At 37.2% G+C, this 26,986-nt stretch overlaps 1 protein-coding gene across 5 annotated transcripts in view; it reads left to right on the plus strand.

Annotated features, from left to right (window-relative positions):
• Positions 1-26,986, plus strand: part of ARFGEF1 (ADP ribosylation factor guanine nucleotide exchange factor 1) — a 147,712-nt gene that overhangs the window by 46,738 nt on the left and 73,988 nt on the right. For all 5 annotated transcript variants that reach the window (XR_002343274.2, XR_014843708.1, XM_001928010.8 and 2 more), the window contains 8 exons: positions 4,356-4,386; positions 4,915-5,071; positions 6,482-6,628; positions 9,371-9,550; positions 14,716-14,992; positions 18,466-18,576; positions 24,776-24,951; positions 26,160-26,293. Coding sequence is in view for 3 of the 5 variants with exons in the window: in XM_001928010.8 (XP_001928045.2) it covers positions 4,356-4,386; positions 4,915-5,071; positions 6,482-6,628; positions 9,371-9,550; positions 14,716-14,992; positions 18,466-18,576; positions 24,776-24,951; positions 26,160-26,293 (1,213 nt within the window). In the remaining 2 variants the exon portion in view is untranslated. The remainder of the gene's footprint in view (positions 1-4,355; positions 4,387-4,914; positions 5,072-6,481; positions 6,629-9,370; positions 9,551-14,715; positions 14,993-18,465; positions 18,577-24,775; positions 24,952-26,159; positions 26,294-26,986) is intronic.

Genomic DNA, 26,986 nt, shown 5'->3' on the forward strand with positions numbered 1-26,986 from the left:
TAACTTCTGCCTTGTTCAAGGGTCAACTAACCCTTGAACTTCTTGTACTTCTTGACTCTACTGTTGAAGAAGAACTGCTAATTCATTAAACTGTACTTCTTGATTCTACTGTTGAAGGAGAACTGCTAATTCATTAAACTAGAGAGGCAGTTTCCTCAAATACTGTTCGTGTTACTGAACATTTATTATAAGTTAAGAAAACTGAAAAAAAAATTGTTTTTAGCATAGGCTCTAACACTAGTCTAAGAAGTCTTACAGGGACAATAAATGGATGTGGACACAGTGATGAAACCAAACTGTCTTGCACTCATTTCTTTTAACCATTTTAGTAGTGATTCTTAAACTTGTTTTCATGTTAGAATCCTCTGGAAGCTTTGTTAACACAGATTGTAGTACTCTACATTCATAGTTTCTGATGCAGAAAGTTGGGTGGAGGGCCTGGTGATGCCGATACTGCTGGTCCTGGGACCACATTTTGAGAATCACTCCTTTAAAATAAGTTTACCCTTATAAATAGAGAATGAATTTTTCAGTTCATGTGCATCAGTTAATAGAAGGTTGCTTAAGGAGTTCCTGTTGTGGCTCAGTGGTAATGAACCCAACTAGTATCCAAGAGGGTGCGGCTTCAATCCCTCGCTTGTTCATTGAGTTAAGGATCTGGCGTTGCTGTGAGCTTTTGTTGTATGTTGCAGATGAGGATTGGATCTGGTGTTACTGTGGCTGCGGCCTAGGCCAGGAGCTGCAGCTCCATTTCAACCTGTAGCCCAGGAACTTCCATATGCCTCAGGAGCAGCCCTAAAAAGCAAAAACGAAGGTTGCTTAAATAGAGCAGTGTGTAGTGTGAAATACACTACTTTAAAACTAGATAAACTAGTTTCTGGATCACTACTGACCAGCTGGCTGGCTTTTAAGCCATTATTTAACTAATCTGATTTATGGTTTTCTCATCCATAAAGTGAGGAATTGAGGATAAAATTAGGTAATGTATAAAAAAGTGTTTAAACTCTTTGCTGCACAAATATAAGGTAGTATTGCATATTTAAATTTTTTTCAGCTTGTGTTAAATGGTGTAGTTTATAATGTTGTTACTTTCAGTATTTTTCTACTTTGTCCACCTCTCCCCTATTGCCACTTGTTCTTTTAATCTTTTTTTTTTTTTTTTTTTGTTGTTGCTATTTCTTGGTCCGCTCCCGCGGCATATGGAGGTTCCCAGGCTAGGGGTCCAATCGGAGCTGCAGCCACCGGCCTACGCCAGAGCCACAGCAACTCGGGATCCGAGCCGCGTCTGCAACCTACACCACAGCTCATGGCAACGCCGGATCGTTAACCCACTGAGCAAGGGCAGGGACCGAACCCGCAACCTCATGGTTCCTAGTCAGATTCGTTAACCACTGCGCCACAACGGGAACTCCTGTTCTTTTAATCTTGATTACTTTTTAGTGATAGTGTCTTTCAGTTTAAGTGGCCTTGAATGGCTTTGAAAGGAGGTGTATTAAGAGGAATACAAGCAGTCTTCAGAAGATTGTAAAAGTATAAGCATTTTGCAGGCCCATAAAGATAACCCTGCAAGCTGAAAACATATAAGCTATGTTAATAATCAGTGGGTAAAACTGCGATCTGTGACCTTTGAAAGATTTTGTCAAAACATTTAAAAAACTCTAACTGTTGGTTACAAATGTATAGGAAAATGAAAAAATAATAAAACTCATATTTAGTGCAAAGTAATTCTAAAATATTAAAATCATTGAGAATTAAAGTGTTTACTGGTTTGAACAGGGCTTGCCTTGTATAATTTACAGTAAGGAGATAGAAAGATAGGAATAAATGTACTATCTGAATTAGCAGAGAATTATTACATTCAGTGTAGCTTAGGTATGTTTTACTAGACTATTTAAGTATGGTCATTTAAAAAATAATGGGAGTTCCTGCTGTGGTACAATGGGATCAGTGGCATCTTGGGAGTGAGGTTCGATCCCTGGCCCAGCACAGTGGGCGTTGCTTCAGCTGTGGCTTGGGTTGCAACTATTGTGCCGATCTGATCCCTGGCTTGAGAACTCCATATGCCTTGGGCAGCTAAATAAATAAATAAATAAATAAATGGAAGCATTTGGGAGTTCCCTGGTGGCTCAGTGAGTTAAGGATCCAGCATAGTCACCACAGTGGCTTAGGTTCCTGCTGTGGCGCGGCTTTGATCCCTGGCCTGGGAACTTCTGTGTGCCCAAAAAAAAGGAATCATAGAATAAAGTAGTTCATAGAGTTTATAGGATCCTTTTGATACTTGGTTTTAGAGCAAAGATCAGTAAACTACTTCTGTAAAGAGCTTTGTGGGCCAAGAGGAAAAGCCACTTACCATAAGTTTTAGAATATAAGTACCTTTGCAGTTACCTAAGTGCTGGAGTTAAATGTTGTTTCCTAAGGTCACACACTTATTTGGTGACAGGTTATCTTATTGGAAGATGGTATCAAAACACAGTGCTCTTTAAAATGTTATACTACCTCTGGCACTCCTAACTAATGTATTATTTACTTAATACCCAGAATACCATTTCATATTTTACAAATGGAATCTCACTTTATACAAAAATCATCACCTCCCTCCTTTTCCTACCTCACATGTTTTTTCTACCTTACCTGATTTTTAGTAAAACCTCAGCATCTTAAATAATAATGATAATATTAAATACTGTTTTAAAAATTTTATGAAGATTTGGGGCAACTAGTATATCATTTACCCCCTGTACTGTATTTTATAAAGGGATTTAAATTGTTTTTATTGCATGTATTGGTGAACTGTGCAATCTTAGTAGCCATGTGCAGATCTTAAATATCAGACATTGTGAACTTTTATTAAGTAGTATTTTAAATAACCCCAGATAATATTTTCACATTGTCTCCCTTCTACTCCTACGGCTGGCAAAATGGAAAGAGCTTTGGTCCACAGAGAATTAGATGGAAATACTGAGCATCAGTACTTAGCACAGAGTAGGTAATGAATAAATTGTGCAGGGACAGAGTGATTTGACAAAGCCACTTTATGAAGGGATTGCTATAATTGCTATTATGTGGGAGATGCTTAATACATGATAGTTTTTAATAATTTATAGGCTAGAAGTTATTTCTAGTAACCTAAATTTAACACATTTTGCTTGATATTCATAGATAGACCTATGTAGTAGAGTGGTTAAAAACCAGGATCTGGAGTTACATTACCTAGTTTTGAAACCTGGTGAAACCGGATTAGCCACACACCCATGCCATGCAGCCCTTGAGCAAATTACTCATCCTCTCTGTGCCTCGATTTTAAAGTGGAAATATGACAGTACAAATTTCATAGGGTTGTTATAAGGCCTAAACATGTTAGTAAATGTAAAATGTAACAGTGCTTGGCACATAATAAGTTCCTAACAACTGTTGGCTGCAGTAATAGTAATTATTAATGTTATATTTCAATACTTTTTTTACAAGTTTCTAACTGGCTTAATCAATTAACCAGATTTCCCAGTATGTCATTAAATTTAAGGTTCTTCCATGATAGGTAGGACTTATCTAACTTACCTCATCACTTATAGATATAAACAGCAAAAGGGAAAATGCCCCACTAAATTGCATATGTGTATTTGACAGTGCCTTGTGTAGTCATAAGTAGAAAAATCGGTTAAATATTGACACATATATACATGATCAAGAAGTTACAGCCTGGTCTGATCATCGCCTTGAGATAACCCCAAGGCAGGTATATTGAGTTTTCTTTCTTTCACCCAACATGTACTTTATATTTTGTCATTTGAATATAGCAAATATTTTTTTATATATATATATAAATATATATATATTCTTTTTTTTATATATATATATAAATTTTTTTTCTTTTTTTTTTTAAAGGGCTGAACCTGCAGCATATGGAGGTTCCCAGGCTAGGGGTCAAATCGGAGCTGTAGGTGCCAGCCACAGCCACAGCAAACAGGATGGATCTGAGCCACACCTGTGACTACACCACAGCTCATGGCAACCCTGGATCGTTAAACCCACTGAGTGAGACCAGGGATGGAACCTGCGTCCTCATGGATACTAGCTAGATTCGTTTCTACTTGAGAAAAGGAAATGCTTTGAGAACTTGTGATCTCTAATACTATTTTTATGGTTGTCAATGTATATTCTTTGTATAGTTTTTAAAAATTATGTTGTTTGTGTAAATTAATACATTTTGGCTACAGCAGAATTTTAGTACCCAGTTTTCTTTTAATTTGTATTCTTCCCAACTTCTTATAGAAATTACAGATTAATTTAAAACATAAGTTACTTAATGATCTTTCTGTTGTTAAGTTTTCTGATGTATGCTTCTTTTTTCCCCCCAGAGGAAATAAAAGCGGAAACTGAAAAGCAGAGGTTTGTAGGGGTTTTTTTCTTTCTCAGTAAAAATAATTTGTAAATTTGTCCGTCTTGGCCATAGTAATAATTATACAATCATTATGTTTCAGTGCAGCAGATTTTTTGCATGTGATTTTTATAATAAAATCAGTTTAAAAATGATTTTTGAGAAATATGGTATGCATATTTATAAATACAAAAATCTCGTAAGTTAAAGGTATTTCCTAAAATACCATAAGATATGCTTTAAAGTCTTTTCTTAAAGACTTTGATTCATATTTAGAATGACCACTAATTACTTAACCTAAATAATTACTTTAATTAATTAATATTTATTTTCTTGCATTTAGTTACAACCTGGCTACCAACTTATGACCTATAGTGAATCACTTAACTCTTCTGGGCTTTGGTTTCCTCATGAAATATGGGGAAATAAAGACCGATTTAGCAAAGTGCCTTTTAGAACTGAAATTCTTTGTTTTCTGTGAGTGTATCATCAGCATGATGAATGTGATTTTCTAATCAGACTCTTCTCTTTTCCTTTAGTCCTCCTCATGGAGAGGCAAAAGCTGGATCAAGCACCCTTCCACCAGTGAAATCAAAGACAAATTTTATTGAAGCAGACAAGTACTTCCTCCCCTTTGAATTGGCTTGCCAGTCCAGGTGTCCCCGCATAGTTAGTACATCTCTAGATTGTTTACAGGTCTGTATAACTTGGCACTATCTAAAAACCATCTAATTTGCATGTGTTTTTTCTTTTCTTTCTTTTTTTTAAATTTTTGGTCTTTTTAGGGCTGCAGCTGCGGCATATCGAAGTTCCCAGCCTAGGGGTCATATTGAAGCTGTAGCCACAGCAACACCAGATCCAAGCCTTGTCCATAACCTACACCACAGCTCATGGCAACACTGGATCCTTAACCCACTGAGGAAGCTCAGGGATTGAACCCGAGTCCTCATGGATACTAATTGTGTTCATTACTGCTGAACCGAAGCGGGAACTCCTTGAATGTGTTTCTAAACATTACTCAAAATTGATGATTCAGACATTTTCCATGAAAGCCTTGATTATTCTTTTTGTGGTAAGAAACCAAATGGTTGCTTATATTAGAGAGAAACAAGAAACAGTAATAGTTGCAAAAAGATACTTTTAGTTTTAGGTTAGCAAAAATCTCTAGCTTAGTGAGAACACAAATCTTTACTAAGGTTATCAGTAATGAAAGCATTTTAACCTATTGCTAATTTTACATACATCATTATTTGTAGTGATTTTACTAGTATTTGCTATTTTATGTAAAACAGTGTTAATATTAACATTTTAGTATTTGTATTTACTTTGGGATTTTAGTCCTGACCTTCATTTATTTCAGAAAGATTTCTTAAATCTTTCTTTCTCTTTTGCTTATACACACACACAGATCCTTTTACATATTTGTAAGACAAACCTCCAGGTAGAGGGGTCTTTATCTTCTTAGGTATTTTTCCTGTTTGGGGATATACCTTTGTATCTAACAATTCAGTGGAAAAGATCATATCAATATGACTTGTTTTTAAGGTAAGTTAAGAATAAGTTCATTTGATTTGTGACCTTATCTTGCCTCAAAAATAAAATTATAATATCCAAGGCCTTCCTTCCAGGGTTATAATGGTAATGATGAATGAACAAACCTATGATTTATTGCAGCCAATGTGTGGAAATTGGGTTTTCTGCATTTTCATAGATCTAATTTAGAAAGAGCTTTTGGGTCATTTGAATGTGTTAAGAGAGCTTTCACAAAAGCAGTATCAGTAATATTTGGGTAGAAAGCAGTAAGCTATTCTGACTCATCAGAGACAAGTTCTAAGGCCTGCCTTTCTCAAAGTATTGCCTGATGGTTTTACTGTGGTTATTTTTTCTGTTTTTGTGATTATTATAGGTATAAATAATCTCGCATATTTATAGCTTAATAAAGCTTTCGTCACCAAACGTTGGTATAGCTTTGGCTTTGATTTATATCTTTATATAAAAAGCTTAACATATGTTCAATTGTGTATTGTAATTTTAATGTATATTTAATTAGTGTATATATATGTGTGTTAGCTTAATTAGGATCTTTATTTTCTTTCTCCATTTCAGAAACTCATTGCTTATGGGCACTTGACTGGCAATGCCCCAGATAGTACAACACCAGGCAAAAAATTAATTGATAGAATTATTGAAACAATTTGTGGCTGTTTCCAGGGTCCTCAAACAGATGAAGGAGTTCAGTTACAAATAATAAAGGTAATTAATTATTTAAGGTGACTTTGTAATTCATAATCTGTATTTTTTTTAGATCAAAAGCCTTTACCTTGGAAAATATTTGAAAAGGTCATTTAATATGTTTTCCAGCTATAATAGAGAAAATATGGGTGCTTTTTAGACGTCAGTCAGGGGATTTTATTGTTGAATGCCACGAGCTCACTGGGAGAAGACTCTTACTTCCAAATCACTTATTTTGAAGGTCCCAGTTAGGGCCCCCAGAGTCTTCCAGAGCTTTTCAGTTTCTGGCATGCTTCTGTCTTTTGAGCTTTAGCATCCTGTGTAAAGATTCTGTGACCCTTCTATTTTCTTCTTCTACTGTCAGATCCATTGTAATCCACTTTACCATGTGAATTACTTGGGCACCAGCTTTTCTGATTCCCTTGGACTTGTCAGTCTGCTGAACCTGCTCAGCTAAACCCTGTGCTAGGTCTGTGCTATGATATACCTGGATCATAAAACTCCTTTTGTTGCTGAAATTCAGCCTCTGTCTGCTGGTGCCGAATTGAAATGCAGAGACAGGGTTTGGGGTAAAAGAGAAGAAGAAAGCTTTATTGCTTTGCCAGGCAAAGGGAGGGGTCAAAGCAGGCTAACACTCTAATGACTATGCCCCCCATTGGAAAAAATTGAGAGGAGTTTTATAGTAAAAAGGAGAAAAACAGGTTTTCAGGTAGGAATCAGGATTGGGACAAACATGCATTCTTCTCTTTCTTTGGGGGAATCTTTAATCATCAAAGCTGGAGTGAGGAGACTTCGGCATGATAATGCTGGTGGTCTGCTGGGTTATTGCCTAGAATAACAGTACTTGTGAAAGGGGCATATTGATCAGAGATTAGAACAAACTAGGAAAGTTCCTGAAAAACATCATGTGCTAGGAGTCCCCGTCGTGGCGCAGAGGTAAACGAATCAGACTAGGAACCATGAGGTTGCGTGTTTGATTCCTGTCCTTGCTCAGTGGGTTAAGGATTCGGTGCTGCCATGAGCTGTGGTGTAGGTCGCAGACACGGCTTGGATCCCGCGCTGCTGTGGCTCTGGTGTAGGCCAGTGGCTACAGCTCCGATTCGACCCCTAGCCTGGGAACCTCCATATGCCGCAGAAGCAGCTCTAGAAAAGGCAAAAAGACAAAAAATTAAAAAACAAAAACAAAAAAACCCCATCATGTGCTAATAACCTTTCATTCACAGGCACTTGTGCTCAGGGTTCCTAATCTTTATCTTATGGGTGATTGTGTTTAGGGTGCAATTAAGCCAAGGAGAAGGACAAAGAAGGAGTATAAGCTTTTCAGTTTTAAAGCATTCATTTCTAAGAGAAGCATAAGGCATGTAACTCTTTTCTTAGGTGTATGAGATGCCTATGTCATTATGTGTATCCCTTGAGAGGAAACCAGGATCCCGCCCCAAGGCTATACTATTGTTGCTTGACTGTTCCTCCCTTGTCTCTGTATCCCCTCCCTTCCCTCATCAGCAACTGTCTGAACCTGCCCCTTGGAACTCAGGGAAGGCCATGGAGGCTGAATGAGGCCCATTTCCTAAGAACAAGAAATGGGGGATACAGAAAGGCTTTTGTGCCCAGGAGCCCTATAGGACCCTGCTTGGTTTCACTTTAAAGAAAAATCACTCATTTGTATTTTCAGTCTGCTATAAAAATTGAAATTTTTTTTTTTTTAAGGTTGCACCCACAGCGTATGGAAGTTCCTGGGCCAGAGTTTGAATCTAAGCCACAGTTGCAGCAACACAAGATAACTTTAATTCACTGCACTGGGCTGGGGATTGAATCCGTGCCTCCACAGCAACCCATACTGCTGCAGTCAGCTTCTTAACCCACTGCACTACAGCAGAAACTCCTAAATATTGAATTTTTAATGTTTCTGCTAATAGTGGTGGTATGTTTATTTACCAGTAAAATTTTCTTGGATTCTTAGTACTTTTGAAATTGTTTACATGTGTAAAGTGTTCCTTTATGTATGGCTGTCATCCTTTTTGAGTCTTTTAGTTTCAGAGCTGCATTGACTTTATGCATCATAAAATACCTTTATTCTAAAAAAATTATCCAGTTTGGCCCATTATTTTCAGTTTCATGTCAGTTGTCACTTGTTTAGCATGTGCTCAGTGCTGACTGTGCATAGATAGCATTGTACTACATAGAAGGATAGAAGGAAGGTATCAGTCTTTGCTTTTGAGAAGTGGTTACAGTTCACATAAATTAAAGCTGTTCACTCTGTTGGAGGTTTTGCCTTAGGATTATTTTAAAACATCTGTAAACATCTTCAGTAACAACAATAGCACACTGAACTCAGTCTGAAAGTAGGATCTCAGGAAAATTTGAATAGGACAAAATATGTATCCTCCAAAGTTGAAATCAAGTTCAACAGATAACATCATCTGAAACAAATCTTTGCTCTACTGTGATAGTTTTATTGCTGTGCATTTTAATGCACTAAATATTTCTATTAAAAATGGAACTTGGATTGAAATAAATCAGTTGAATGGTTTTCTAGTGTTTTGGGTTTGGGAGGACTATATGAAAACTACTACCAGAATGGGAAAAATATAAAGTATTTTAACAGTTGATGACATATTTAAGGCAGGTAGAAATTCTATATACATTATCTTAAAGTGGTAATGGTGTCTGAAAGTTTTAATTCTGATATAAAAGTAATCGTATATTTTTGTGTAGAAACTCTGGATGCAAAACATTTCTTTAACTTTGTCCTTTTTTAAAAAGGCTTTACTTACTGCAGTAACATCTCAACATATAGAAATTCATGAAGGAACTGTACTGCAAGCTGTGAGAACATGTTACAATATCTACCTAGCAAGCAAAAATCTCATCAATCAGACAACAGCCAAAGCTACTCTTACTCAGATGCTAAATGTTATCTTTGCACGCATGGAAAACCAAGCAGTAAGTATTTACAAATGAGAGAGATTGTATAAAACACCACAGGCATCAAGCATAGAAAAAATTCTACATAAATTATAGTGAAATCTTCTGTGCCCGTGGAGAGATCTGTCTTTTATTTACAGTTTTATGTACTGGACATCCTTGGTATTGTTTTATTTTGTTTTGTTTTGAGGTTTACTGACTCATTTGGCTTTGGATAAAATGCTTTTTTAGTTGTTCACAATTAAAACGTTATCATTTGTCATCATCCTCATGGAAATGTTTATGAATTGATGTTTTTATTGTTCTCAGTCTTAGTTAGGTGAGTATAATGTAGATATAAATTTATCTAATTGGTCTATTCTGGTATATTCATTGAGGCTTTAAAAAATAAAATTTCTATAGTTATGAAATGCATTTGGGAAGCAGGTAAGAGATCAGCAGCTGGAGAAATTTTTTAAAATTATCTAGGTCTTAATAATTAAGAATCAACTTCTAACTATTTTGAACTGATTTTAAACTTGCAGAAAAGTCACAAAAATAGATCCTCTTTACTCTGCTTTCCTTAATGCCAACATCTTATGTAACAACCATTTTATAATGTTCAGAAGCAGAAATTAAAACTGGCATAATACCATAAAGTAAACTATAGGCCTTACTTGAAGTCACTAATTTTCCCACTAATATCCTTTTTTCTATTTCAAAATCTGATCCAGAATCCCACATTGCATTTAATATGCCTTTAGTTATGCCTTAGTCTTCTCGTATTTGTAAAGAGTGATGATCAGTTACTTCATTGAAGGTCCTTCAGTTTCATTTGTCAGATGTTTTCTCATGATTAAAATGAGGTTGTCCATTTTTTGCAAGAATACCTGTGAAGCAATGTTTCCTTCCCAGTACATCATATCAGGAATTCATTTTTGATGTATATTAATACTAATAATATTAACTCTGATTATTTGGTTATGATGGTACCTGCTAGATTCTTCTACTGTGAAGTTATTCTTTGTTTTTTGTCTTCTTGCCTTTTTCTAGGGCCGCTCCTGCGGCATATGGAGATTCTCAGACTAGGGGTCGAATCGCAGCTCTAGCCGCTGGACTACGCCAGAGCCACAGCAACACGGGGTCCGAGCCCTGTCTTTGACCTACACCACAGCTCACAGCAATGCTGGATCCTTAACCCACTGAGCAAGGGCAGGGATTGACCCCGCAACCTCATGGTTCCTAGTCGAATTTGTTAACCACTGAGCCATGACGGGAACTCCTGTAAAGTTATTCTTTTACATTTAATAAATACCTTGGAAAAGATTCTTTAAGACTGCAAATATCCTGTGTTGGTTTTTTTTTCTCACACTCCCCTGCCCCCAATTTGAGTATCCACCAGTGGATCATGTTGGCAGCAGTTAGTAGTACAGTATTTCCCTAGTAGTGATATTCTTTTTCTCTCTTGTTCTATATTTATTGACCAGAATTATTCTCCTTTACTGTTTATTCAATTTTTTATTTACATCAGTCTGTATTTATGGATATTTATTTTATTCTGTGATTTATAACCCAATTCCACCATTTATTCTGTTGCCCCAGTTATTTCAGTTTTGGCCTTCCGTCTTTTTTACAAGCCCTCAGCCTTTTTAAATACCTTCTTATTTTCTGGAATCTTATGATGTTCCAGGCTCATTCTGAATTTTCTCTATTCCGTCCCTGGTGTAGTAGCCGCATAAACTGGGAGCCCTGGCTCCTTCAGTTGGAAAGTAGTTATTAGAAACCAAAATCTGAGTGCTACGTGTGTTCATTGCAACTGGGTTGTTACTGCTTCTAGGCCCTCTCAGCAGATGGACCTAGGAAATGCATATGTATATACTCACCCCTCCTCCTCTTTTCCTTCCTCTCCCACACCTGTTGTGACTGTTCATCTACACATATATTAAAAACCATGTGTTCATACTGATAGTTCTGATTCCAGTCCAGTACCACAGGGTTCATTTCGGCCCTGTCCCTTTATTTATTTGTAAATTTTCCCTCTCTAATCAGTGAGATATAAGGCTTTCATTTTCTGTGATACATTGTTTGTTCAGTCCTATTACACACACATAGTAGTTTCAAAATTGCTAACTCATCACTGTGAGAAGAAAACTTACTAAGCAAATTCTATTATTTATATTTAGTGGGATTTTTTTGTCATTAGCCTTATAGTATCCATTCAAAATACTGTTTTCCAGTTACTTAGATTAGTTCTTCTCCATACTCTTGAATGATAATATTATTATTTTATAATATAATTAAGTTCATTTATTACTGCCTGTTTTCCACTTTAGTAGCTCTTACTTTCAGGTTTAATTGCTTACTTATCTTTGAGTATGTTAAACTCTACTCTGAATTTAGAGTTAGAACTATACAGAAGGTGTACTCCTCATTCCCATCACTCCACTCCTCTTCCTCCCTTCTTTCCACACCTTGGATGTAGCTAATCTGAATTGTTTCTGGTTTATCCTCTGCATTTCTTTAGCACAAATGAGCAAATATATGTATGGTTATGGTTTCTTGTATCATTTTTCTTGCATGAAAGTTAGCATACTGTATTAGTTATCTATCACAGCATAACAAATTACCCCAAACATTAGCTGCTTAAATAAACTCACAGTTTAGCTGCTTATCTCTCAGAGTTTCTGAGGGTCCAGAGTCCAAGAGTGGCTTAGCTTGGTGTTTGTGAAACTCATAAGGTTTCAGTTGACTTCAAGAATCATAATATCAACTGCAGTCATTTAAAGCCTTTATTGGGCTAGAGAATGAGAGAAAGAGAAACAGGGCAGAAGCTGCATTGTCTACCTTATGATCAGATGTGGTCATCCAGACCTCCCTGGCGCAGTAGGGAGGGGGGCTCTACGAAGAAGTGAAAATCAGGAGGTAGCGATCATTGGTGGCCATCTGGCTATCACACGTACGGTGGATGCTCTTTTGTACTTTGCTCTTTTCACTTAGCAGTGTGTCCTGGAAAGCATTCCATGTCGGTCTTTGGAGATCTTCCCCATTCTTTTTTTTTTTGTCTTTTTAGGACTGCACCTGTGACATATGGAGGTCCCCAGACTAGGGGTTGAATCGGAGCTGTGGCCACTGGCCTATGCCACAGCCACAGCAATTCGGGATCCAAGCCTCATCTTCGACCTACAGCACAGCTTACAGCAATACCGGATCCTAACCCACTGATCAAGGTCAGGGATCGAACCTGTGTCTTCATGGATGCTAGTCTGGTTCTTTAACTACTGAGCCATGACAGGAACTCCTTCCTTATTCTTTTTTATAGATGCATGGTACGTAGGGATGTACTGTGTAGTCTACTCAGTCTCTTCTAGGTATTGACACTGGATGATTTTGCAACCACAAATAAGAGTTTTACTGCCTTTTTTTTTTTTTTTTTTTTGAAGTGAATGAAACTAATTTTATCATTTTTTAATGACATGACACAAGGAAACATGTTTTATGTCATAAAGTATATTTAGTCCTGTGCTGTGGATAATTATAGAAAAGTAGGAAAGGGGAGAAAGAATTGAAAAGGAGGGGCAGACATTTTTCACATTCGCTAAAATATTCTAAGCTAGAAGTGTAGTTCATATATATACATACTACCATAACCTTTTTTCTCCTCTGTAAGTAAAATTCACTGTTAAAGTGTTCAGTTATAAAATTATTTCAAAGGAGAAAATGCCGATTCTTTCTCTAGAACAGTGGTTTTCAACTGGAGGTAGCTTTGCCCCCACAGCCACATTCGAGACACTTTGGATTGTCATGACTGGGTTAAAGAGGCTGTTAATGGCTATAGTGGGTTTGTACCCATTAGTGATAGGGATTGGGATGTTGCTAAACTCCCTGCAGTACACTGGACAACCTACATTCCCACCCCCGCCCCACACATTTTACACAAAGGATCCAAATGTCAGTAGTACTATAGGAAAACCCTATTCTAGAAAGTATGAAAGTGTTTAGAAAATGTTGAAACAATTTTTTTTCAAGTATCTTTTTAGAGTTCATGCAACTTTGGAATAAGTAGAAAAATCTAGAATTCAACACTATGCTTGTCTATAATTCCAAGGCATATGCTTTCCCTACTAAATAATGGTACAGATTAGGTGAAATCAGACTGAAGGTGAGATTAGTTACAGGTCATTAAAATCTTTTAATTGAAATTTATTTATTTATTTTGCTCTTTAGGGATGCACCTGGGGCATATGGAGGTTCCCAGGCCAAGGGTCAAATTAGAGCTATAGCTGCTGGTCACAGGCACAGCAACGCCAGATCTTAGCCACATCTGTGACCTACACCTACAGCTCATGGCAGTGCCAGATCCATAACCCACGGAGCCGGGCAAGGGATCAAACCCACATGCTTACAGATACTAGTCATGTTCATTTCCACTGAGCCATGATGTCAACTCCTCAAATTTGTTTTATAAATTCATATAATTCTGGTATTTCCATACAATTTGGAATATTACTAGGATATGAAATGCTCATATTTGATACTATAAAGTATTTATCTTTGTGGAAATTAATTCTGTGAGAATGATTCTTATTAGGTCATGAGGACCAAAAGAGATGTGTCTAAAAGCAATAAAGTGCTAAAAAAAAAAAAAAAAAAACCCTGCGATCTTGATTGTTACTGTTTTTAGCATCTTGTATGTGAGCCTCTTTTACACTTGGTATTATATATTATATAATAATGATAGGTCTCCTAAAATAAAACTGGAACATTGATAGAGTTTTTTTCATTCTTACTAGATGAATGATTGGGCACAGGCATTTAAGTACCCATTGCAGTTTTATTAAATACAATTTTATTCTTTAATTAAAAGATATTGGAGAAGTTGACATAAGAACATGCTACAGAAAGATTCCCTCCCACCCCTGTTTCCAGTTTGCTCATTTCCTTACTTATACCCCCATAGGGAACTATTATTATTAATTTGTTGTGTATATGTCTAGACTGTTTCTGTATATATAAGTAAAAATAAATGTGTATATTTTATTCCCTTATCTACTTTTTCCTCCCATAGTGAAACTTTGATTTTAGGTAAATCTGCTATTGGCAACAAACCAGTTATTATTCTACGTTAGAGCTAAGCGTAACATTACCCCTCCAAATTTTAGACAACTTATTTTGCTAATAGTGGAAATTATTTTCTTTCTTTCCAGTTGCAGGAAGCCAAACAAATGGAGAAAGAAAGGCATCGACAGCACCATCATCTGTTGCAGTCTCCAGTAAGCCATCATGAGCCTGAATCACCTCAGCTTAGATATTTGCCACCTCAGACTCTTGATCCTGTATCCCAAGAACATGAAGGAGACCTTGATTCCCATACAAATGATGTGGATAAAAGCCTTCAGGATGATACAGAGCCTGAAAATGGATCTGATATTTCCAGTGCAGAAAATGAACAGACTGAAGCTGATCAGGCAACTGCAGCCGAAAGTAATCTTTTTGAGATAGGGTTGTCGGGGTTCAGGGGTGTGTGTGTTAAGGGAAGAATGTAGGAATGTGTTTTTTGGTAAAGAAATGTGGAAAGGGTAATATGACCTAGTGGATAGCAAAACATTGTGGTAATCGTGGACTTTTTCTATCCTAGGTAGTAAAGTTAATTTCAGTTCAACTCATATGACATCTATTAACAATATTACGCATTCAGTTAGCATCTCATGAGCACTGTTACTTAGAGACTTGCTTTGGAGGAGAATATTACTCAAGTGGGTCATAAATGTCTATTAGCATATAGAAACTTCAATTTTCTTAAAATTAGTTCATAGCAAACAAAAGACCTATTTATTTGGTAAGGTTTTCTAGAATGTGACTGAAAATTTTAGGAAATCATTATAAGTTCACAAAATATTATTATCAAAAAAGTACTGAAATTAAATATGAAAAATCTTTTAGTAACCAACTGACATACAAAAATTTTATTTTTATATCCTGATGTGTAATAATCATTACAAGTTATTCTCGGACAGTGTTTTTCTAAGTAAATTTATAAGAAAAAGGTTACAAGTTACAAAAATTACTTCTATGTTAAATTTTTTTTTTCTCTAAAAGTAAACACATACAGTCATTTTTTTCCCCCAAATGCTATTCTCTACTCTAGCTGTTCTATGAAACTGCCAGGGAGTGGATTTCCCAGTGTGACACAACAGGATTGGCTATGTCCCTGGAGCCCTGGGACATAGATTCATTCCCCAGCCTGGCTGGCATTGCTACAGCTGTGGTGTAGGTTCAACTCTGATCCCTGGCCCAGGAACTCCATATGCTGCGAGGTGGTCAAAAAAGAAAAACAACAACAACAAAAAACTTCCAGGGAGTCTGTTCCCTTTGTTCCTCCTTAGCGTGATGTCAAATAATGATGGAAGTTCTGTTAGCTTTCTAGTGTGGTTTTATAGAACTAGGATGGTTAAGAAGCTATGGCTTAGAAACAGTTCATCTGCGTTCTTTGTTTTTCCTTTGAGGAAGGACTTCTACAGTGTATTTTAAGCTCTTGATTTTTTTAACCACGTCTTTTCCATAATATAATAGTGGCAAAAACATCAATAGTGGCACGAAAAGGTGGCTTTTTACCACTTTAATAGTGCTTTAGTATTTATTTTGAAAGTGACAGTTTTGATAAACCAAGCATTCCCAGTATTCAAACTAATAGTCAGTCTGTGCTGCTTAGATGATTTGCATTTTTCTAACCTACTGTTGCCAAAATTTCCCCTACTTTCACTGTAAGCTTATAAAGGAGCTGATTCAAAGGGCTGATCTCTAATAAAGTTAGAACTTTATTTCTCCATTTCTTCATCCATGCATTCAGCAAACATTGATTTAGCATACTGTGTCCCAGGCACTGTGATTGGATATGGGGTTAAAAAGCTGATGAAGATGTAGCCATTGCTCTCAGGGTGCTCTTGGACTGCCTGGGGGTCCAGGCATGTATAAATGATATATAATGTGATAAATACCCTGCAAGTGGCAGGCACAAGATAATTCTGCTAAAGAGACTTAGGAAGGACTTTTGTAGAAAAAGTAATGTTTGTCTTTTTTTTTTTTTTTCTTTTGCCTCTTCTAGGTCTGCTCCTGCAGCATATGGAGGTTCCCAGGCTAGGGGTCTAATTGGAGCTGTAGCTGCCGGCCTACGCCAGAGCCACAGCAACGTGGGATCCGGGCCCACGTCTGCGTCCTACACCACAGCTCACAGCAACGCCGGATCCTTAACCCACTGAGCGAGGCCAGGGATCAAACCTGCAACCTCATGGTTCCTCGTCAGATTCGTTAGCCACTGCGCCACGACGGGAACTCCCCAGAAAAAGTAATGTTTTAGCGGAATCTTGTTTGAATAAGGGTAGGAGTAGCTAACTAGAAAATTTAGCAAGTTTTTTTTACCAGGGGAAACAACTAAGACCCAAAGAACAGAAGCATCTACTATGTAATAGGTACCATTGTGCATACCTTTTAGGATACAGAATTAGAAATAAGACATAATTCCTATGGCATGGTCATGATTATTTTGGCTTTAAAGGTGTTTTGTTTTGTTTTGTTTTTTTTCCTTGACAGCTGATATAAATGAAAATTCTCCCTGAGAGCCATCGCATGCTCTGGAATTAGATTATCTGCTTTGACTCACCACTCTGCCACTTATTGGCTTTGTTACTTTCAATGTAATAGTTAACTTCTCTAATCATTTCCCATGTGTAATAAATACTGTGTTACTCTGATCTATTTCTGTAAGACAGCTTATGAGGACTGACTTGATTGGTTAATCATATTATATACATGTAGTTATGTTTAAACTATTAATTTTTAGACTCTTGGTAATGTTAGCCAACCAGAGAGCAAAAAGACAAAACTTAACGAATGATGGAACATTTTTCAAGACATTTATATGTTTTTACTCCATAGAAGAATCAAAATGCTGTTGTGTTTGGATTTTATACAGTAAGATTACTGATTTGACAGTTCTTATTTATTAGATTTCTCCTATAGCAGTCAGTATCTTGTAGAATGCAGCCAACAGTAGATTAGGAGCAGTTAACAACAGGGAGGACAGACTTCTGGAAGCCAGGGTTTTTAAGTAGTGGTTCTTTATAGTAGTGTGTGGGGATGGGTGTGTAGACAGTAGCACAGTCAACAAACATGCATTATGATGGAATTTGGTGTAGGACAGTTGCCGCCGACGAGAGTGTGTCAGATCCCAAAGCATCATGAAGTGCTAATTGAGCCTTCCTGAGGTATTTTCAGCATTTCAAAAAGCCCTGTGGAAATCCTATTTTTATCTGTAATAGTCTATACAAGCTAACTGGGAATGTCAAGTTTTATTAGTTTCTTGTATGTTGTTTAGAAGTTCTAATTGGCAGTTATATCTGTTTTTGATTTCATGTTAAATTGAGGACTGAATTCTTTTTTAATGATTACATTTAGTTTTACATTGAATATGTAGTCTGTTGGGGAAGGAACAGGAAGGGCCCAGATGGCCCTGTCAGAGTTCTTCAAGGACCTCAGTATATTAGAGGACAATGATCAATTATTATTATTGATGAGCCTAATTAATCAAAATGAGCTTTAGTTACATTTAATATTATTTGATAAGTGTGTGGGACATGTTAGAAATGTTTCATTCAGAATACTTTTAAAAGTTTGGGCTCTTAAAGGAATAATTTAGAAAACTCATTTAAGTTGAATAATCGTATAATAGCTTGTCAAATGAATCATTGTTGAAATTGACTTGAAATTATAAAATATTTTGAAATATGATTTGGTTATAAGTTTTGAAGATTTCACATGTAATTGCTTCTGGTTTCATATATATAAATGATTTTTTTCTTTTATTCTTTATTTCTTGGGGGACTTTTTTCACTATAAATGTTTAGTAAAAATTTCCAAAAGGCTAAAATAATGTTCTCTTGAATTTTTCTTTTTTAAAGCATTATCTAAAAATGATATCTTATATGATGGAGAAAACCACGAGTGTGAGGAAAAGCCACAAGACATCGTACAGAGCCTTGTAGAAGAAATGGTGAACCTGGTTGTGGGAGGTAGCGTATTTGACCTGAAATTCATTGATCCTGTCTGAGGTTATTTCATCTGACTGTGGAGGCTGTTTTTATAACATGCAGAACAAAAAAGGCAAAAATACAAGCTCTTTCTCAAATTAGAGTGTGTGTGTGTAGAAAAAAACATATAAATATCTTTGATTATAGAAGAGTACTTCCTTTTTCTTCAGTTTCAGTTATAGTCCTTTTATAAAGACCCACTATTTCCCACCCTACTAAAGAAAGGATTGATACCATTTCATTTTTTGGTTTTATGTTTGATGGGAGAGGGGGAAGGGTATATCCTTCATCCTCCTAAATGTGCTAAACTTAATAAACTAGAAAATGTTTAAATTGGCTTGGTTTTTAGTATTTTATATCTTTGTTGGAAAAATTTTGATTTCTTAGACTTTAATTATCATGACCAAGTCATAGCTAATAGAGGGTCATTTCCTATCTTATGGATTGTATTATAAAAATTTCTTAAAAGTTAGGGATTTCACTCACATTTTTCATAAGTAATAGTATTACAGATAGGATTAGATTTGAGTCTAGTCCACTGAAGCTTATTTTATTAAGCATGGTACCTTGCTACATGTACTTTTAGAGGTATGTTTGAATCTACAGTTCTTGATTAAGAGTAGTACTATTTCAGCTATACCTAATTTCCTTCTGTAACATCATTTCTTTTTTTTTTGTCTTTTTGCCATTTCTAGGGCCACTCCTGCGGCATGTGGAGGTTCCAGGCTAGGGGTCTAATTGGAGCTGTAGCTGCTGGCCTACGCCACAGCCACAGCGGCACGGGATCCGAGCCGCGTCCGCGACCTACACCACAGCTCAGGGCAACGCCAGATCCTTAACCCACTGAGCAAGGCCAGGGATTGAACCTGAAACCTCATGGTTCTTAGTCGGATTCGTTAACCACTGCACCACAATGGGAACTCCTGTAACATCATTTCTAAGAATATATTTCCTTCTTTAGTACAACCTTAGAAGGAAGTAGTCTTCTGATTGCATTCTCAATTTTTCATTCACTTTTTCATACACCAGATACTTAGGAAATGCATAAAGTTGCGTGGCACTGTAGGGAGACACAAAAGTCTATCTGAGGTAGACCATGTTCTGGAGGAGAGGAGTTCTGGAGTATAGGTGTGTAAAACTAGTCCAAGGTATAAGTGTCACTAGAAAGAAATAGTTAAAATCCTGTTAACATTTAGGGAAAAAAAAATAATGATTATTTCTAGCTAAAATTATCGAGGAGAGGTTCATATAGGAGGAGGTAATGCTTGAGCTGTATGGATTCATGTAGATATGGGATGTGTCTAATGTAGTGGGAACTCTGTTAGGTAAACTCTAGAAGAGACAATGATTTGGGAATTGGCACGTGGTGGTTTGTCTGAAATGTAGCATATGTGGTGTCATAACAAAAAATACAAAATAAATGGAGATCCCGTTGTTGCATAGTGGAAATGAATCTGACTAGGAACCATGAGGTTGCGGGTTCGATCCCTGGCCTCACTCAGTGGATTAAGGATCTGGCATTGCCATGAGCTGTGGTGTAGGCTGGCAGCTGTAGCTCTGATTAGACCCCTAGCCTGGGAACCTCCATATGCTGTGGGTATGGCCCTAAAAACAAACAAAAAAACAAAAACAAAACCCAAAAAAATCCCCAAAAAAACCTACTTAAAAACATACATATTACTTAAAGAGGTAGTTTGGAGCCAATCAGTGGATAGGTATAAATTTCAGGTTTATGATTTTGCACTTCATTCTAGGACAGAATAAGTTACCATCAAAGATTTTAGAACTAAGAAATGAAGTAATCAGAATAATATTTTGAGAAGTTAGGTAGGGAATTAGGATATCTAGTAAAAGACCAGTGCAGTAATCTAAACCTAAATAGGACATTAACAGTGGAAATGGAGAAGAAAAAGTGAATGAGAAGTGAAATGAAAGATGTTGAGTTAAGAAGACTTTGCATTTGTTGAAATCTAGGTGAAAGAGAAAATAAGGATGTCAGAAATCCCTGCAGTTACCTCAAGACTTGGTAATTCATTAGAAGGACTCAAGGGACTTATCATATATATATAGTTATACTCACCACTGTGATTTATTACTTGTCAAGGTCCAAGGCAAATTGATGATTTTTTCATCAAAGGGAAAAGATGTTTGGGGCAAAGTCTGGACGAAGTCAAATGCTCACTTCCAGGAGTCCTCGCCCAGTGAAGTTATACTTAACTCTTCAAGCATTGAATCGTGAAGTGTTGTCTACCAGGGCAGCTCTTTAGAGACTGAGAGCCCAAAGCTTTTACTGGGGGCTGGTTACATAGGCATCCTCTATCTGCATATACCAAAATTCCCGATTCTCACAGGGAAAGCTGGTATTTGCAGAAACCACATCATTTGTACAAACTGTTGAGGCACAGGTGAGCCACCCTTACCAGTTCTAGGAATAGTGAGAATCCTCCCAACATGTGAGTTCCGAGTTCCCAGCCAAGGGCCAAGCTTGTAAGCAGACCTTTCTAAGAATAGGTGGTGTCAGGCCTGCTCTGTTAGCTCTTTCTGCAGGTAGTCTCCCAGTTTTTGAGCCAAAGTGGCTAAGTGGGTGGCAGTACTATTGATAGAATTGTTGGAGTAGATTGTAAATTGGCTTGGGGAAGAAGGTAACTAATTTGTATTTCGACATATTGAATTTGACCTTCATATGTGTCATTCATGTGAAAATGTTTATGAAAAATATAATGGAAATATGGAACTCTGGCCAAAGAGACATCAAGGCAGGTACTATAGGTCATTCTGTTAAAATTAGTAATTGAAGTAGATTACCAAATGGGAAAAAGCATAGATGTTAAAGAAGAAAGCCCGATGAGTTCCCATTGTGGCTCAGTGGAAAGGAACCTGACTGGTGTCATGAGGATGAGGGTTCAGTCCCTGACCCCACTCAATGGGTTAAAAGGATCTTGTATTGCTGTGAGCTGTGGTACACGTCGCAGATGCGGCTTAGATCTGGCTTTGCTGTGACATAGGCTGGCAGCTGTAGCTCTGATTCAACCCCTAGCCTGGGAACTTGCATATGCTGTGGGTATAGGCCCCCCCCCAAAAAAAAGAGAGCATGATCTTGGGGAGTATGAATTTTTTTTTTTCAAAAAACCATAAACTTATAATGAGGGAAAAAATAAAGAGCACTAGGTTCTCATATAGTCTTTAAAAATCTCATAATGCATAAGAGGGGTTGGCAGATTGTGTTCCATGAACCAAATTTGGCCCATGGTCTATTTTTGTAAATAAAGTTTTATTGGAACACAGCCATGCTCATTTGTTTATGTATTGCCTATAGTGGCTGCCTTTAGCCTACAGAAGTAAAGTTGAGCAGTTGCATCAAAGATCATATGGCCCACAAAGCTTAAAATGTTTACTATCTGGCCCTTTAAAAAAAACAAATGCCGGAGTTCCGGTTGTGGCTCATCAGGTTCAGAACCCAACCTAGTATCCATGAGGATGTGGGTTCGATCCCTGGCCTCGCTCAGTGGGTTAAGGATCTGGCATTGACTCAGACACAGCTTGGATCCCTCATGGCTGTGGTGTGGGCCTGAAGCTGCTATTCAACCCCTAGCCTGGGAACTTCCATATGCTGCAGGTGTGGCCTAAAAAGCAAAAAAGTAAAATAAAATAGAAGTCTGCACTTAATGTTTAGAGGGCAATTAAAGGAGACAATGCGAAGAATGCTAATAAATAATAAGTACTTTTTGAGGTATCCCCAGTGATTTTATGTGCTTTATTTGTGTTTATTCATTTAATACTTCCCAAACTCTGGGATGTTAAGATACTGTTATGATTCCCTTTTTTGTAATTGAGAAAATTGAAGCACTGAGAGATTAACTTGTAGGAAGTGGCAAAGACTTCAACCGAAGAATGTTTAGCTTCAAAGCCTGAAAATGAAATCAGAGAATGCTTTCAATTCCTTTCCCAAGAAGGACAGTATTAATGAATATTGATTATTCCTTTAGAAATTTGACTTTAAAAAGAAAAATGGATATTAGCTAATGTGTGACAAAGTTGAAGGAAGATTGTCTTTATAGTGAAAAGATTTGAGTATGTTTGTCAAGTATTGGGGAGGATCCAGTTATGTGCACAGATTGAAAATGTAGCATTCAGGGGAGTACTGAAGGCAAGAAGTGATGGATTTGAGGGTGAGTGAGTTGTTCAGCTTAGAAATGTAATGGAATATTTTCCCCCTGAAATAAGAGGAAGAAAAAGATGATTATTGACATCAAGGAACTTGATGGTGGGGTGAAGAAGAGTGAGGAAGCCTATGTTAAATTATCTACTTTGCTAAGTAGAAGGTAGAAGTTATTTATTAAGGGAAGATGAATTGGGGCAGTGGAAAGAGATATAATGGGGTACAGAGAAAAAACGTTTGGAATAAGTGCTTTGGGGAACAGTTAGCAATTTCTGCTATTCATTATTAAGCTTTTTGTGACTTCTTCCAGAGAGTATATATGTATAAGCCTACTCGACATGTATATGGAAAGCTATAATAGTGTTTAGTGTGTCAGACATCAGTGTAGTATGAGGTACACTCCTTTTATTACTCTAATCATTGAAAAAATTGGGCACATGTTATCCATTATCTGCAAAATTAAATTTTTTTTTTGTCTTTTTATGATTTCTTGGGCCGTTCCCACGGCACATGGAGGTTCCCAGGCTAGGGGTCAAATCGGAGCTGCAGCCACTGGCCTACGCCAGAAACACAGCAACTCGGGACCCAAGCCACATGTGCGACCTACACCACAGCTCATGGCAACTCGGGATCCTTAACCCACTGAGCAAGGGCAGGGATTGAACCCGCAACTTCATGGTTCCTAGTCGGATTTGTTAACCACTGAGCCACAACAGAAACTCCATTATCTGCAAAATTAATAATAGCTACCACTTATCGAAAACCAATTATGTGTTCTTTGTGTGTTGTGTATGTGTTTTGATGATTCCTCATAATCTTTGTTGGTTATGATGAAAACAAGGCAAAAGAAGGTAAAAAAACTTATCTAGCTAAATAGTAGAGACATGATTGAAACGGGGGTTTTTCATTTTCCAAAATCTTTGCTCCTTCTAGTACATTTTATATCCCTCATATGCTAGCGTCAAATTTCCTTTAATTGGGAGCTTTAAAGGAGCAGTTTCCTGTCAGATAGCTACTGAGTTATAGCCACAGACATGTATGTGTTCCTTTTTTAGAGTAACATACATTATACTTAGAGTAGTTCTAAAACTTGGTATTATTTGCATTATCTATGTTTATTCTACTGGGAGTCATTTATTTCTGTTTATTAATTACCAGAATTACTCAGTGACACTGAAGAATATTCGGGGTATAGGCCATTCCATAGTTGTATTCCAAAGAATATATGTTATTAGAGGTATTAATTAACTATAAAGAGGGGCAGGGGGTCTCATGGTAAAAAAAATTTTGGAAATACTGCATGTTGTATGTCATCTTTAGAGGACTCCAAACACATTAACAAATTAAAGGCTATAATAAACCTATTTTCCATCATTTCCTTAATGTATTTGAAAGTGGGATTTGGGTGGGAAGAATTTCTTTAAATATCTTAAAGGCATTAGCATTCACTAGAACTCAGCTTAGTAAATGCTAATATAGACTTAAAGTAAGCTTCTGTTTTGGCACATTCTGGTTAGTGTTTCATTGCTAGAACTACTTAAGGATCATCTTTGGATGTATTCCAAATGCATACTTACTAGTAAGTATGCTAACCTTTAAATGATGCCAATATATCTTACTTCACATTGCTTTTCTGCCACTGTTGCATTTTATTCTTTCATTTTATTTTATGGTTTTTGCTTTTTATGGCCACACCTGAGGCATATGGAAGTCCCCAGGCTAGGGGTCTAATCGGAGCTATAGCTGCCGGTTTACACCATAGCCGCAGCAACGCAGGATCCAAGCTGTGATTGCCACCTACACCACACCTCACAGCAGCTGACAAATGCTCGATTTCTGGCCTTGCTCAGCAACCCACTGAGCAAGGCCAGGAATCGAACCTGCATCCGCATGGATACTAGTTGAATTTGTTTCCGCCGAACAACAATGGGAACTCCCTGTTACATTTTAAAGAGTCTCTGCTTTTTTAATGCACTTGAGTTAAGTCGAATTTGTTTGCATGTTTTTATTCTCACGTTGTAGATACGGGAGAAAGGACTACCATAAATGCAAGCGCAGATGGCAACATTGGAACCATAGAGGATGGTAGCGACAGTGAAAATATTCAAGCAAATGGAATTCCAGGAACACCAATTTCTGTTGCATATACACCGTCCTTACCTGATGACAGATTGTCTGTCTCTTCCAATGATACTCAGGTAGAAATAGAGGGGAAAATTCTCTTAATCTTACGAATTGATAGGCTGCTAACAACCCCTTGTGGTGAATGTATCTAGTTGATAATGCTGGCTGATTTCAGTTTAAGGAAATAAAAACTTGGGTTTTGTTTTGTTTTTTCATTGATATAACTCAGAGCAGTTTATTCCCTTAAAATGTTGATAGCTGAATTTCCAATCCTAAGATGTGTCTCATATATGTTCACATCTTGCCTACATCTTCCCCCTCCATTGAAGTTACATTTAAAAAGAGCACTGTTATCACATAGGATAATTCTGGTACACTGTAGGAGGAGAAAGAACTTTTATAATCTATAGAACTTCATCTTAGCTTTTGTTCAGGGCTGCAGTGAAATCCATACTATGGTAGTGATAGGCCCTCACATCCTTCCTACCCTATATTTTGTACATCTTTTCCTTATCTTTGTAGATAAGGGAGTCCTACCCTAAAAAAATCGTTGTCCCATACATGGGGGTAAGTTTTCTTAGCCTTTGTTGACCTGTATCAATTAACAGCTTTTTTTTTTTGTAAGGGCCACACCTGCAGCATGTGGAAGTTCCCAGGCTAAGGGATGAATCAGAGTTGCAGCTGCCAGCCACAGCAACACCAGACCCAAGCGCCATCCTTGACCTACACTGTGCTTTCGGCAACACTGGATCCTTAACCCACTGAGCGAGGCCAGGAATCAAACCTGCATCCTCATGGATGCTAATTGGGTTTGTTAACTGCTGAGCCACAAAGGAACTCCATAGTTAATAGCTTTTAAACTTTGCCTTCACAGTCTTTTTTTGTTTATTTCTATCTGCACAGATTAAATAAAAAATTAAATAGAACAAAACATTGAGTGACAGGTAGTGGAAATCATAGTTTAGGCTATAGTTGAGGTGTCTTGGGGCATGATGTGCTAGTTTTTGTTAAGTAATAGTATGAGCTGAATTTTTTATTTTTTAAAATTTTAAAAAGTTTGATGGCAAAGACGGAATTTTTTAAAAGAAGGCATTTGTAAGGTATTTATTGTTGAGGATGGGAGTGGCTTGTCATAGTAAAGAAAATCAATGTGGCAGATTCCTCATCTAGTTTCCCTTCTAATAGAATCGCACATATCCTGAACTGAATAAAATATATACAAGGCTGAAATGATTTTGCACTGGCAAATGTCTTTATTTACATGATGTGTTCACTTGTTTAGGAATCTGGAAATTCTTCAGGACCTTCACCTGGTGCTAAGTTTTCCCACATTTTACAAAAGGATGCCTTTCTAGTATTCAGGTCATTGTGTAAACTGTCAATGAAACCACTGTCAGATGGACCACCAGATCCAAAGTAAGTCCTTAGCTGTTCTCCCCCACAAATGGAGGTTTTTAAGCTTAAAACTTACTCTAAGACAGTCTTTGGATTTTGTTTTGTTCTTTGTGTCTTTCAGGGCCTTCAAAAATATATTTTAGGATTATTTTACTTTTTTTTTTTTTTTTTGCTATTTCTTGGGCCACTCCCGCGGCACATGGAGGTTCCCAGGCTAGGGGTCCAATCGGAGCTGTAGTCTCCGGCCTATGCCAGAGCCACAGCAACGCGAGATCCGAGCCGCATCTGCAACCTACACCACAGCTCATGGCAACGCCGGATCGTTAACCCACTGAGCAAGGGCAGGGACCGAACCCGCAACCTCATGGTTCCTAGTCGGATTCGTTAACCACTGCGCCACGACGGGAACTCCCGGATTATTTTACTTTTTAAAAAATGTGTTAAAAAAATAGTAAGTTTCAAACTGCTAGAATAGGTACCTTACGCTATTTCCCAAAGCACACCAACAACGTTATAGATTTGTGCCTGGTACAGAGTAGGTGCTTAAGAAGTACTGAATGACTAGATGAATTATTATTTTGACATTGTAAATAACATTGGAACTAATGTAGCTCTGTTACATGTAGCCTCATGCTAGGCTTCTGAAAGCTGCCAGTTGAAAGGAAATAAAACCTAAAAGAAATAAATTTTAAAGAGTCATAATGAAAGGTAAAT

Source organism: Sus scrofa, chromosome 4, assembly GCF_054392235.1.
Source record: "Sus scrofa isolate SSC_HxYL_T2T_F1_AM1 chromosome 4, Sscrofa_HxYL_maternal_Yorkshire_Landrace_v2.0, whole genome shotgun sequence".
NCBI lineage: Eukaryota > Metazoa > Chordata > Mammalia > Artiodactyla > Suidae > Sus > Sus scrofa.